This window comes from Solea senegalensis, linkage group LG9 (genome assembly GCF_019176455.1).
Source record: "Solea senegalensis isolate Sse05_10M linkage group LG9, IFAPA_SoseM_1, whole genome shotgun sequence".
NCBI lineage: Eukaryota > Metazoa > Chordata > Actinopteri > Pleuronectiformes > Soleidae > Solea > Solea senegalensis.
In genome coordinates this window covers 1,300,995-1,315,301 of record NC_058029.1, presented here as the reverse complement: position 1 = coordinate 1,315,301, position 14,307 = coordinate 1,300,995, and the positions used below count along the sequence as shown (strand labels likewise).

The 14,307-nt window shown below is 39.2% G+C and overlaps 1 protein-coding gene across 2 annotated transcripts in view; it reads right to left on the bottom strand.

The window, feature by feature from the left end:
* The window catches only part of LOC122774841 (lamin-A-like), a 32,093-nt gene that overhangs the window by 5,884 nt on the left and 11,902 nt on the right, over positions 1-14,307 (bottom strand). For both annotated transcript variants that reach the window (XM_044034394.1, XM_044034393.1), the window contains exons 3-6: positions 3,776-3,932; positions 1,966-2,091; positions 668-838; positions 127-252 (exon numbers count right to left, since the gene is read on the bottom strand). In XM_044034394.1, the coding sequence (XP_043890329.1) occupies positions 127-252; positions 668-838; positions 1,966-2,091; positions 3,776-3,932 (580 nt within the window). The remainder of the gene's footprint in view (positions 1-126; positions 253-667; positions 839-1,965; positions 2,092-3,775; positions 3,933-14,307) is intronic.

The window sequence follows — 14,307 nt, the reverse complement described above, 5'->3', positions numbered from 1 at the left end:
CACGCACACACACGCACACACACGTTGATTAGAACTGCAGCACAATCACAGGTTGATGCTGGAGGAGCGAGTGACGAGTGTCGGGTGAGTCGGGTGAGTCGCGTGAGTCGGGTGAGTGGCGTGTACCTGTTTCTGCAGCTGGCTGAGCTGAGCGGACATGCCCTCGATCCGAACACGGCTCTGCTGCAGCTCCTCGTGGGCCGCGCCCACCAGGTGACTGTTCCTGTCAGCTGACAGACGGGCGTTCTCCAGCTGACAGACACACAGATGCCACATACAGCTGTGAGAGAACTTCCTTTACATTAACTTAACTATGAAAATGTGTTAATGTCTCATTTGTGTTAAAACAGGTAAAGCATTATGAAACAGTTGGATGTTTTGTGTAATAGGTGCTAATTATATATATATTATATATTCCTGCTTTTCATTCATGTTCTGGGGTTTTTATCATTTATTTATTATTTTATTATTTGCTTTGTTTGAGGAAATAAATAAAAAATGATTCAGTAAAAATACAATAGTTTAAGAAAGCAAATCAATGCAGTGCATCATCTGAACTGTGAACTGTTAAATCAAAATAAACAACCACACAAAAGGATGAAGCGCCGTCAGAGTGAAAAACCTCGACTCAGACTCCGGGTGGCAGCAGAGGTGCATTCACGTTTACCTTGGACTCATAGGTCTTCTCCAGTTCCTGCTTGTAGAGGCGAACCTGGTCCTCGTGCTGGGCTCGCAGCTCCATGAGGGCCTCGGCCAGTTTACTCTCAAACTCCTGCTGCCGTCCACTGTCCATCTCAACCAAGGAAGAGTTGAAGCGATGTTTGGATTCACGTAACTCCTGCACACACACACACAGACAGATGATGGACCTGATGCTGATGCTTTTATTTTCCAAATGTTGAATAAATGTTGACTCAGCTTTCTTTTCTTTTGGGTAGAGTTTAAAAGAATCCACCAGGAGAACCCTGCTGCTCAGTTCACTTGATTGCATTGATTAGTGAGTCACTGTGCAGTAATTAGCTGCACAGCAGATAAATCTAATGACCTTAAAAACCTGGTCCAGAGTGGACCTGAGCACATTTAAAGGGATAGTTCAGGTTTTTGAAGGCGCAGAGTCAGATTGACAGCAGTGTTCAGTGTGCTGCACGTTCACAGAGCCATTTTACACGTCGTTTTGATGTGAACACACAGCAGAATCACAACATTCTCACTGTTCACTAGAACAACGTGAGGTTTTCTATATAACGCTGTCACACTGCCACATATCTGAGCCAATCCCCGCAACCATCAATCAATTCATCTGACCAATCAAACGAACGTGATGACACTCAGAACGGCTCAGATGTGACATTAAGAGCAACAAGCACCAAGACAATTCCAAATCTAGTGTGCAGAAAGAAATGAATGGATTGATTTGGACCTGACGGTGGATTTAAACCTCATGTTCCTCTCCAAACACATTTACCTCCAAAAATTCAAATAACAGCTGTTGTCTAAAACACTTTCATCTTACGATAAAAAGTTGAATAAAAACAACAATGATAATTGTTGTCTGATTGAGACATGACACAGTATTATAGTCAGAGTCATGTGATGTGTGGGTTCTTCCCCTGAGAGACAACTTCATTTATTGATGAGGATTTCAACAAATGACTTCAGTACTGCAATAATTCATTGATAATCGATCATTCATTTGTGTGCGTTTTGTTTAACAATTAAAACAATTTCACAGGTCAGTTGATTATGAAAATAATCTCATTGATGTTAATAACTGGACTGTGTTTCGTCATCTTCGATGTGAAAATGAAAACGATTCAGGAAAATTGAGAAGCGAGGATGAATCTGTGAGACAAATGTCTCAAAAAGAGAGAAAAAGCTTCGGCTGAAAGTGAATCAATATCTTGCGGAGGATGAAAAGTAAGACAGGAACAAAAACAGAAGGGTGGAGGTCAAGAGATTAGGAACCTCATTGTAGATGTTCTTCTGGAACTCCAGCTCTTCCTTCAGGGTTTGCAGGCGGTTCTCTGCATCCACTCTCCTCAGCATCTCATCCTGCAGTTGCCTCTTGGCGTCGGCAAAGTTACTGTTCAACTGGGAATGAGGAGGAGAAGGAAAGAGGAGTGAGTCTAGAAAAATGCTCCTTCATGTAATGACACAGCCCGAGGTGTAATCTGTGGAGCTTTGTCTGAGCTGTGAACTGAGATGGATTAACTGAGATGGATTAAGAGACACTGATGGGGAATCCCAAAGATTCTAGAAGTTAATAATAATAATACATGCGGATAACAATAATAATACTAATAATGATAATGATAATTATAATGATAATGACAATGACAATGACAATAATAATAATAATAATAATAATAATAATAATAATAATAATAATGATTATTATAATAATAATAATAATAATGATGATAATAATGATGATAATAATGATGATAATAATGATAATAATAATAATAATGATAATGATAATGATAATGATAATAATAATAATGATAATAATGATAATAATAATAATAACAATAATAATGATGATAATAATAATAATAATAATAATAACAATAATAATCATAATCATAATAATAATAATAATAATAATAATAATAATAAGAAGAATAATAATAATAATAATAACAAGAATAATACTAAAACATCAGCATAGTAGTGAGGAGGCCTGGGCTTCAGGGAGCCCACCTGAGTAATCACATAACATAACATAAGATAACATGTCATTATCCATTATCCAAAGGGACTTACAGTAAGTGCATTTCAACATTGCAATAATGGTAATACATTGTAATAGAAATCCATCCAGGTCTATGAACTGTTCAAAGACAAATCCTGCCTTTCTGTTCCTGACCAGTAGGTGGTGTGAGATCACAATGCAATCTATAGCAATGCAGCCATGCTGAATTCATTGATCTAACCAAGCGCAGAGAACACAGATACTGTCTGTCTTCTTCTCCACACTGTCCTCATCGACAATCAACTGCCTACAGTTAGTTCAGTTAAAGATACTAACATGTAAACTAACTACACTTTAATAAATCTACATATGTTATATATCATCATATGTAAACAATAGTAGGACCACAGTGTTCGTATTCCATTGAATTTTGGGCTGAAAGACTTGGATAAATATCTTATTCCACTTTTTCTGATTGAATGAGTCAAAGTTCAGTTCAATATTCACGATGTAATAGTTTTAAAATGATGGAGCAGCATCAGAACATTAATGGTCTGTATCCCACTGGGTCCCCTTGACCTCCTGCAGGACACCATCACAGCACTGTGCAGCTCCTGAAACATCATTATCACAGGTGGTTCCTCCTGTTAGACAAACACATGACCAGGCTCCCACATGCAATACACGCACATCATTTCCCAGGTCCTATCTTTGTTTAGAGTGTAAATATCTGTTTATAATATTATCTTCTGTCTCTAATGTACATTCTACTATTTTAATGCACGTTTATTATTTATTATCTTCATCTTTACTGTGGACAAATAAATCTTTTCTTATTCACGCGTTCATATAGACAGCAGAGCAGGGAATCGAGCCCACAACCATCAATTTGAACGTCTACCACTGATCTACTGTCACACCAAATACTGACCAAGTCACTCACCTGTTACAGGATTGAGAAATGAATCAATGAATTCAATGAGAAGAATATTACATCATAAACCTATGAGGGTTTATAAATCTGTGCACTTATTAAACATGATCTGACATAAAAGTCCATAAAAACATTATTTTCTTTACCTTGGCCATCTGGGCTTTGAGGTCCTTCACCTCGGCCTCCAGGGCTCGTTTCTCTCCCAGCGCGGTGTTGAGTGAAGCATCTTTAGAGTTGAGCAGAGCCTCCAGGTCCCTGAGTCTGGCCAGAGCCGCCTCCAGGTCAGACTCCTTCTTACTGTTCCTGTGAAAACATGATGAGACATGAGATCTCACAGCTGAGGCTTCTCTGTCTCTCTGACTGACAGACAGACAGACAGACAGACAGGTGCATTTTCAGGATTAATGCTCTGATCATCAATCATTTCATTTTTTTTTTTTAAAAACAGATAAATTTGCCTTTTTTTTGGAGCGGTGTGATTTATATTATGGTTTTATAAGTGATAAGAAGACTGGTACTGGACATTAAATCATCATCTACCATTTATTCTATTTTACTAGTGTGAATGAGGTTTGTACACAGCATCAGTGCAGTCAGTTTGAGACGGAGGAAAAACTCATCCCAGCAGCCAAACACAAGTTTCACCTACTTAAAAAAGACGTTAACCACTTCATCTTCCCATTAGACAACTCTTACATTCCCACTACAAACCTAAGTCTGTAAACCACTCATTCTCCCACACTGAACGTAGAGAAAAAGTGTTTTTAAGCTCTCAGTCACAGGAGCTGCTGCCTTGTTTAGTAAGTTGGTGTCGGTGGGGTTAATCACTGAAAGTTTTACCTTGTGATGTAAAATCACAGTCTGATTTATGATCACGTGAAAATCATTCAATGCTAGATTAATACTTTCCAAAAGTTTGTTTTTGCAACATTAAAAATATTCATTTAGCGGCTCTCACCAGCCCCCCCGGTATCAGCTATTCTTCCACTCCTGATCAACTGGTTACCCACTAATGATGGTGTTGAATTCACTGGCTCCTGTTAAAACTCGGACTGTGTCATTCACCCACTCTGTCAACTAGAGCGGCGCTACAGGAAAACTCTCTGTTCACAAATAAACGTACCACACGCACATCCCCCCTGTCCTCAGGTCTAATCAGGGCTCAACAACACACTGCAGATCTACTCTTCAGATCACTGCAAAGCTGAAATACTCAGGATTCACTGAACACTCGAACCTCCGGTGTTCTCAAACAGGTTGTTGCGTCTGCTGCTGACACAGAAATCTCAAACATCTACCGCTCAGCTTGAACCCCTCTGCATTTCCCTACTACAGATGTGCTTCATTGTTGTTTATTGTGCTCTTTTAAATAGTTTTTTTGATTGTTTCTGCACCTCTAAATATAATTTGTTGTTATTATTATTATTATTATTATTATTACCGTTGTTGATGGCAAGATCAAGAGGCCTACATACTCCTACATATTCAGGCATTGATTTTATTAGGTGAACTTTATGTTCAGAGGCTGAAATCAGTCATCTTGTGGCAGCCATGTTTCCAGTGAGAGCGAGTGTCTGTGTTTGGGCATGGCATGATCTCATGAACCTACACTTCAAAACAAAACCCGATCTATGCCTCAAAGCCCTGTGAATCACCTCTGAATGATACTGCACATATTACGTTTCACTTACTTTGCTGTGAAAGCCGTAATCTCTGCCCTCAGCTGGTAACGTTGTGTCCATTAAACTCACTATTATATCAGCTTAGACTGAAACGTGAGCAGAGCATGACCGATGAGCGGTTACTGACACAAGCGGCCATTGTACAGTACAGTGGTGAGTGCAGCAGTTGTCCAACACGTCATCAGCGTATACAGAGTCTCATGCACAGACACTAGCAACACAAGGGAACATGGTCAAAGAAAAGAATTCACGTTTGAGGCACATGTGGAACAATTCAGTGGAGAAAAAACCTGGATACAACCATGGAAACAAATACAGAGAGAGAGAGACACACAGAGAGAGACAGGGAGAGAGAGAGAGAGAGAGAGGTTGTTAGTCATGTTCGTCATACACGGCCAAGGAGGAAATGGGTTCCCTGTTATTCTATTTGGCCCTGTGGGTTTGACTTCATTGTCACTAATAATGGCCATCTGCTGGGGGAAAGCTTCCAGGCTGCTTCCATAGGCCTCACAGTAATGTGGGCACTGCCAGGTGTGTGTGTGTGTGTGTGTGTGTGTGTGTGTGTGTGTGTGTGTGTGTCAGGACAGCCAGTGCACGGACAAACAGGCGAGACTTCAACTGTGGCACAAATGCACTCACAGCCTGAAAAAAAGTATTTTATGTAAATGATTGTTTGCAGATGTGACACCAAGCCACAAGAACTTCAGTCAGTGTTGGGATTTAAGTGAAACGTGTGTACAAATAAAATAAACTGACAAAATACCTCTCTAAAATAAACAACTGATCATAAAGTGTAACTAAACCCACCTAATGCATGATTCTGAAAAATGCTAAGAAGTTAGAGCTGAGTGAGCCAGAGGGAGGGAAGTACGGTGGCCTGGAGGTGCAAACCAGTATTACAAACCTGAAACAAATTTACATTTTACAAAATGCAAAACACTTTTACAAATACAAAAAACAATTAACAAAAGTTAAAAAATTTACATTTTAGTACATTTGTTTCAAGTTTTGTAATACTGGTTTGCACTTCCAGGCCACCGTAGGGTAGGGATCGGTGCAGGGGGCGTGGTCTGCTAGTTAAAGCCGTCTAAAGTCCCAAAACATTGGACGTTTCTCAATACTCTCAAGTAAGCAAGTATGTACTTGCTTACTTGAGAAGTACACTGGGAGTATATACTTGCCAAGTACGGGAGTACACAAGTATGTGGTTGTTTCTCAATACTCAAGTATGCAAGTATTATGTATTGTTCTGCTGTTTGAATGGTGGCCGACGCCAAGTGCTGTAGCCTCATTAGCGCCACCTACAGTGTTGATAAATGAACATATGAAATACTTTTAATAAATGTATAATGTAAATGTATAATAAATGTATAATAAATGCAAATATATATTGTTATTATTATCACATTTTAAATATTTAACTTCATTTATTCATTTATTTTTATTAAAATATACAATACAAATAATATAATGTGGAAAATAGATATATTACAGCATTGTAGAGTAATATATATATACATATATACTACTGTATAAATATATAACGTGTACAAATATATACTACTCTACACATCTAATATTTACATATTATATTTAAATACAGATACAATGACCGTGCGACTTTAATATAAATCTAAAATCAAAGTTAAAATAAATAAAACATTAATAATATACAAACTTTCAAACTGTCAGGTCAAAACATTTCCATTAAAAACAAAATAACACGTCAACAACAAATCTATGGATCACACCGAGCATCTAATGACAGCGACGTCTGAGCCAGCGAATCATTTCATCAGGACAGGCCGAGGTCACGCGGGTTGAGAACCGTCCTCGCTGTTCGCTTACTTGAGATTTGGAACAGAACTTGGACTGAGACTGATGACGTTTTCACAAGTACACACAAGTACGCACAAGTACATACAAGTACACACAAGTACACACAAGTATGGATATTGAGAAACGGCCCTTATCTCTGTCACTACCCTCCATACCTCCATGCATCTTTAGTGTTACACATTGCTCCCTCTAGAGGGCAGTGCCAAGTGCCAGGGAAGAGCTTATTTTATTGTTGTATATTATATATTATATATTATATATTATATATATAAGAGTCGTCCCATTAACGGTGAAATACTAATCATTGAGGGAGAAATGTCAAAATGTCCAGCACAACTTGACAACTCGCTTAAAAGGTAACGCCGAGACAAAATGGAAACTACTGGACAAAACCAGTGTGAGCGTGAAAGAGAGAGGGAAGGGTGGGGCTGAGAGGATGCAAAAAAAGACAGGACACAAAGGTGAGGAGGGAAAGAGCGGGAGAATAAAAGAGAGGAGAAATCTGAGGAGGAGGAGGAGGAGGAATGTGCTGGCTGGGCTCCCAGCCTCCAGGATGGCTCACAGCTATCTTTGTCCACACTGGTAATGAGAGAGCAACCCCACCTTGTGGAGAGAGACAGACAGAGAGAGAGAGACGGGCATGCTATGCCATTGCCACGGCAACCAGTGCCTTGTCATCGGGCCTTCTTCCAAATATCTTTAAGAATATTTATATTCACGTCATCATTTATTCAAGATAAGTCAGACAGGTTACTGCGGCTCACATGTGGGTCGTGGGAGTGTTTTTAGGGGGTCCACATTTACACATCCTTTTAATTAAGAGTATAAGTTGTTCTAAATAACATAGAAAGATTACGCCGAGTATTTCTAAAAACAGATACAAAAACAAAAACATCCAAACTGTGACAGAAGAGATGAAAACAAAATCCCAGCCTGTGCGTCTGCTCTGCTCGTACATGTGGTGACATCACTACACTATTATTCTATTAGTATTGTAATGTAATGTAATGTGATGTGATGTGATGTGATGTAATGTAATGTGATGTAATGTAATGTAATGTAATGTAATGTATTGTAATGTAATGTAATGTGATGTAATGTAATGTGATGTAATGTAATGTAATGTAATGTAATGTAATGTATGTAATGTAATGTAATGTAATGTAATGTAATGTAATGTGATGTAATGTAATGTGATGTGTGGATGAACACGTTACAGAAACACAGTCATTGTTGCCGTATAAACAGCAAACAGCAGCTCTGCCGTCCACAGATCAAGGGTCAACCAGGACAATGTTTAAATGTGGACAGAAGGACAAGGTTCAATTCCCAGCTCCCCGAGTCTACATGCCAATGTGTCCTTGGGCAAGACACTTAACCCTGTGAATGTGTGAGTGAATGTGAGAGTGAATGTGTGAGTGAATGTGTGAGTGAATGTGAGTGTGAGTGAATGGATGAGTGAGTGAATGTGAGAGTGAAGTGAGTGAATGTAAATGTGAGTGAATGTGTGAGGATGAGTGAATGAGAGTGAATGTGTAAATGAGTGAAATGTGAGATGGATGAGTGAATGTGAGTGAATGTGAGAGTGGATGTGAATGAGAGTGAATGTGATGTGGAGAGAATGTGAGTGAATGTGAGTGAGTGATGGGAGTGAATGTGAGAGTGAATGTGAGAGTGAAGTGAATATGTGAGTGAATGGATGAGTGATGTGTGAGTGAATGTGTGAGTGAGTGGATGGATGAGTGAATGTGTGAGGAGTGGATGGATGAGTGAATGTGTGAGTAAATGTGTGAGTGAATGGATGAGTGAATGTGAGTAAATGAGTGAATGTGAGTGAATGGATGAATGTGAGAATGTGAATGGTAGTGAATGTGTGAGTGAATGGATGAGTGAATGTGTGAGTGAATGTGTGTGAGTGAATGTGTGTGAGTGAATGTGTGAGAGAATGGATGAGTGAATGTGAGAGTGAATGTGTGAGTGAATGGGTGAGTGAATATGTAAGTGAATGTGTGAGTGAATGGATGAGTGAATGGATGAGTGAATGTGTGAGTAAATGTGTGAGTGAATGTGTGAGAGAATGGATGAGTAAATGTGTGAGTGAATGGATGAGTGTGTGAGTAAATGTGTGAGTGTGAGAGAATGGATGAGTGAATGTGTGAGTGAGTGGATGGATGAGTGAATGTGAGAGTGAGTGATGGGTGAGTGAATATGTGAGTGAATGGATGAGTGAATGTGAATGGATGCGTGAATGTGTGAGTAAATGTGTGAGTGAATGGATGAGTGAATGTGTGAGTGAGTGGGGGGGGCATGTAACTTGAGTTCAAACAGACACGATTGCTAAGTTCTCAGTCAGTCATGTCACCACTAGCTCAAATCCCCGGTGTGTCAAAATAAAACTGCTAAATAGCAAAAACATATAAATCAGGATTGTCTCACTTTGTACAGTTGCTGTAAGAGAACTGGGATGGGGAAAAAGAGAGTACATGGTTGACCTCTTGTTGCTACTAGACACAGAACTTTATTTTCAAAATTTGAATGAACAGAAACAAGCAAACCTTTAATTATTCTCGCTGAAAGTTAATTCCTATTTATACCACAGTTTCATGCAAAAGCAAAGTAGCTGCGAGGGCCTGAGACAGAGACATGCACCAGGGAACTGCCCAGCACAGCTGCAGCAGTGTTTACAGCAGAGTAGCTCCCCCTGCAGCTGTGTGTGTGTGTGTGTGTGTGTGTGTCAGTGAAGTAAAATACTAACAATGATAAAAGAAAATCAATTTGTCCACTTGACTGTTCTATAAATGACCTTTCTATAAGATTTCAACATTCCTGTTTTTCCTGTTCAAACACACTGACTGAAGCAAGCTGTGTGTGTGTGTGTGTTTGTGTGTGTGTGTGTGCGCGTGTGTGTGTCCACTGCTGCCTCTCTTTATATCACCAATATACATGTTTGATTACACAAGACGTTCCACAGTCTTACGATTAAAGCATAATTAAAAGCTTTTAAAACAACTAAATGTTGAATTTAAGGTCAAAATTGAAATATAATCTTCTATTTTGAGTTCAGATATTTGTACATCTGACTCCAGACTCAGAGCCTCGCCAGTCATGAACCTCTGGTGTGTGTGTGTGTGTGTGTGTGTGTGTGTGTAGGATCAGAGGGTTTCCCTCTCACGTCATTAACTCTTTCTTGTTGTTGCTATAGTTACTAACACTTCATCACCTCGTTTGTTTCCTGTCATACTCCTCCTCCTCCTCCTCCTCCTCCTCCCCTGATGTGCAGTATAGAGTGGTCATTGATGTACATGCTATGTTACTACATAAACACACACACACACACACACATGCAGAGTCAATCTGGCAAGCATATGTGGGCGGGATTTCCCAGTGACTCACTGCTCAAACACTCACAGTCGATCATCAAGTAAGAGTTGCGTTCTCCAGTTACAGTCCACCTTTCCTCTGTCCACTCACACTGAATCACAGCTCTGAGCAGCAGAGTGTGGAAAATGTGACTCAGAGGGATAACTCTGCTACAAATACCAAAATACTTCATCATAATACAGTGGTAAAAGACCAACGACTTCACCACTTCACTAAAGCAATGGTTATTGTTGTATCTGTGAGTTATTATGTCCAAGTTCATGTTTGTATTTTCATTACAGCAGGACTGTCAATTATAGATGTTGGACTTTTTAAGACATGAGAGAAACTTCTTGTAATATTGTTTTAATTCCTTTCTTGCCCTCACACTCTGCATTCTAGTTAAGCTGTCTATATATCGTCTTATCTTATTTTATATTTTATTTTCCTCACATATATAGATATTTTTGTCCAATTTTCCTATTTCTTAAAAGTGTCCAAAAATATGTTGCTGTAAACAAACATGTCCCAGTTTTCCTGGATCAACATCTATTTCTAATGATTAAGAAAGAATGTCTGATCTTATTTCTTCATGCACAATTACAATGATTCAATTGTTGTTTACTATTTACACTTGAGGAACTAATCAGTGACTAGTTAAACTAATTAAAATAATAACAATAATAATAATAATTATGTGTGTTGATGAAAAAAACTAGAAATTCTTTCCGTCTGTAGAAAACTAAATAAAGATAAATGATGCTAAAGCCATTGAACCTACTCGCTCACTGTTGTGCAACTCTCACAAAGAAATATGTGGTAAAATCAACATTACAGGCTGGCACATGACCATTTCCTGTGTCTCTGGAATCAAGAACACAACACCAAGGATTGTGTGTATGAAAAACTCTGAAACCCAACAACAACAACAACAACAACAACGTGGTCTCTGCCAGAGGACACACATACACATCCACATGGAACAGCAGCTGGAACACAGTTCTAAAGCAGAGCAAACTGATCAGGAGGAACTTTGCTTACGTCAAACGTGCTGGTTTGTTTGAACTAAAACAAACTGTAAACTGAAGACAGGGATTCGTCCACTCGTCATTCATACTGTTCTTTAAACACAGTGTCAGTCAAACAGTAGAGAGAAAGGAAAATGGTGTCCCCCCTCCCACTGATTCAGCCACTTATAGTGTGTGTGCGTGTGTGTGTGTGTGTGCGTGTGCACGTGTGTGTGTGTGTGTGTGTACAGACACCAACAGGCACATAAAACAGCCCTTGTTCCTCCCTGCATGTCTGATGATTCATCAGAGAGTGAGTCAGACGCTGGTTTGTCTGATCTCTGTTTTAGCTTGCTTCTTTTCACTGCTTCTAAAAGTCTTTATGTGCAGTGCCCAAGAGCAACTTCATACGTTGAATAGTTTGTGTTTGTTCGCTTGATTTCAAACAGCGATAAATGAAATCAGCGATAACGATGGAATTCAGTGAAAGTGACTGAACAGGATAAGACGCTCACAAAAGACCTGACTAACACACGGGTAAAATACCAGCAACTATTAAAAAGCTGATTCATTTTCTCCTCCACACATTTGCATCTTCTTTTGCATGATGCTTTTATTATGTTTTCCCTTTGTTATGTTTGCACCTTGAATGTCTGGTGCTGTATGCTAATGACTCTAGCCTTGGAAAATTCAGGTCTATATACATATATACATATATATATATATATATATATATATATATACACTCCTTTGTGCTCCTTGTAACAACAGCATTGCATTCCAACCTCTTCTACAATGAGACACAGTGTTCAGAGTAAAGACTGTGCTAATGTAACCTATAACCTAAACAAACTGCGCTCGCCTATGCAGAAAAAGAAAAAACGACTGGATGTTTGGAGGAAAACCAAATTGTGGTTGTGGGACCAGGCCCAGGATTGGCTGCTCTCACGCAAAGCTAAAATTGACGGGCATTGAGTGCAAGCATCCAGGAAATAAGAGCAGAGCTAACCAGTCAAACAGAATGAAATGTGATCCAACACATGCTGAGCAAAAAAAAAAACCTCACATTTCCATCAGGACTCTTTACTTTTGGGTAGCAGTAAAAGTCTAGGAATTCAGTATTTGGTAGAAGTAAAACACTGAAAATGATGTTGCTTTGACTTTTCCAGGCTTTCCTGTGATTGTCACACTTTTAACTGTTCCCCCGTGGAAAACACCAGCTATCTGCCAACAAGGTAAAAAAATAAAAAAACATTCAAGCTATTGTTCAAATACTCGCAGAGCCAGAGGCATGCAAGCATGTGTGTGTGTGTGTGTGTGTGTGTGTGTGTGTGTGTGAGAGAGAGAAAGATAAACAGTTCCAAAGATGCTAAACACCATCTCAAATAAATATGTAAAGTCATTCATTTTAGCCACTTACTAAATAAAGATGATGTCTATTATATATTAAGAATACGTTTGTTACTATTTTATTGAGAAAAATCAACAATTTTAGCTCAAAGTGACGCAGGAGGTGCTGAGTGTGTATTACTGACAGGAAAATCTTAATAAAGGAATAATAATAATAATAATAATAATAATGATATTAAACTCATGCATCTAAACTTACTGGTGTTTGTTAACAAAGCGACACAAACTGAAGGCTGTTGAACAGTGAGACACATCAGCACATGTTTGCTGAAGATAGAACAGACTTTAGTGTCGCGGTCTAAAGCTAGTTCTTGGTGCAGTTTAGTGCGTCACACAACCAAGGTAACACTCTGGCAGGAAACACCGTGTCTTTATACTAGACAACACATTTCAGGCAATATGTCCGACAACACGTCTCTTGTTTTGTTTTGTTTTTTTAATGAAGGTGAAGATGGTGGATAGCCATCGTGCTCTGGATGCTAAAAGAGTCGGAAGATTTTACCAGGTTCCCACAGATCCAGGCGCCAGAACAGTGAGCAGAATAAGATGAATATGATGAAGGAAACCCACAAGCAATGGATTTCTTGGTAAATCATGGACATGGACTAGATTTACGCAGGGTTGACAATACAGACTGCATCTATTTGTTGATGATGACAGGAAGTTAATCAGGAATTAGAAGATGTCAGGATACTGCAGGTCTAGAATAATGTCCTCAATAAAAGCATCAGATATATTCAGTCTGTCAAGTTTTGCGATATAATCGGTCGATCTCCGAGGTTGAATCCAGCACCAACCCCGAGCAACTTCAAACCACAAAATCTTGAAATAGCCCTTTAATTGCTTCCATACAAACTCAGTGTGTTTAAATTATATCGTAGAACTGCACGAAACATTGTAGATTCGGCTCAAGTGGAAATAAATCAAGTGGGAACAGAACAATTGTTACATAACTGACCATATGGGACAGAAATGGTTAATACAACAGAGGAACCCACTGTTCTACGACCAAAGGGGAGGAGCTCTGGGCGGAGAGTGAATGAGCGAGAGACTTTGTGAGTCTCACCATCTTAAAGTGATCGAGGTTTGGCTCAAGGCTTCATGGAAACTCTACAGCTATAAACTCTACGATACTTCTACACACACACACACACACACACACACACACACACACACACACTATAAACTCTGATACTTCTACACACACACACACACACACACACACACACACACACACACTATAAACTCTGATACTTACACACACACACACACACACACACACACACACACACACACACACACACACACACACACACTATAAACTCTCTGATACTTCTACACACACACACACACACACACTATAAACTCTACGATACTTCT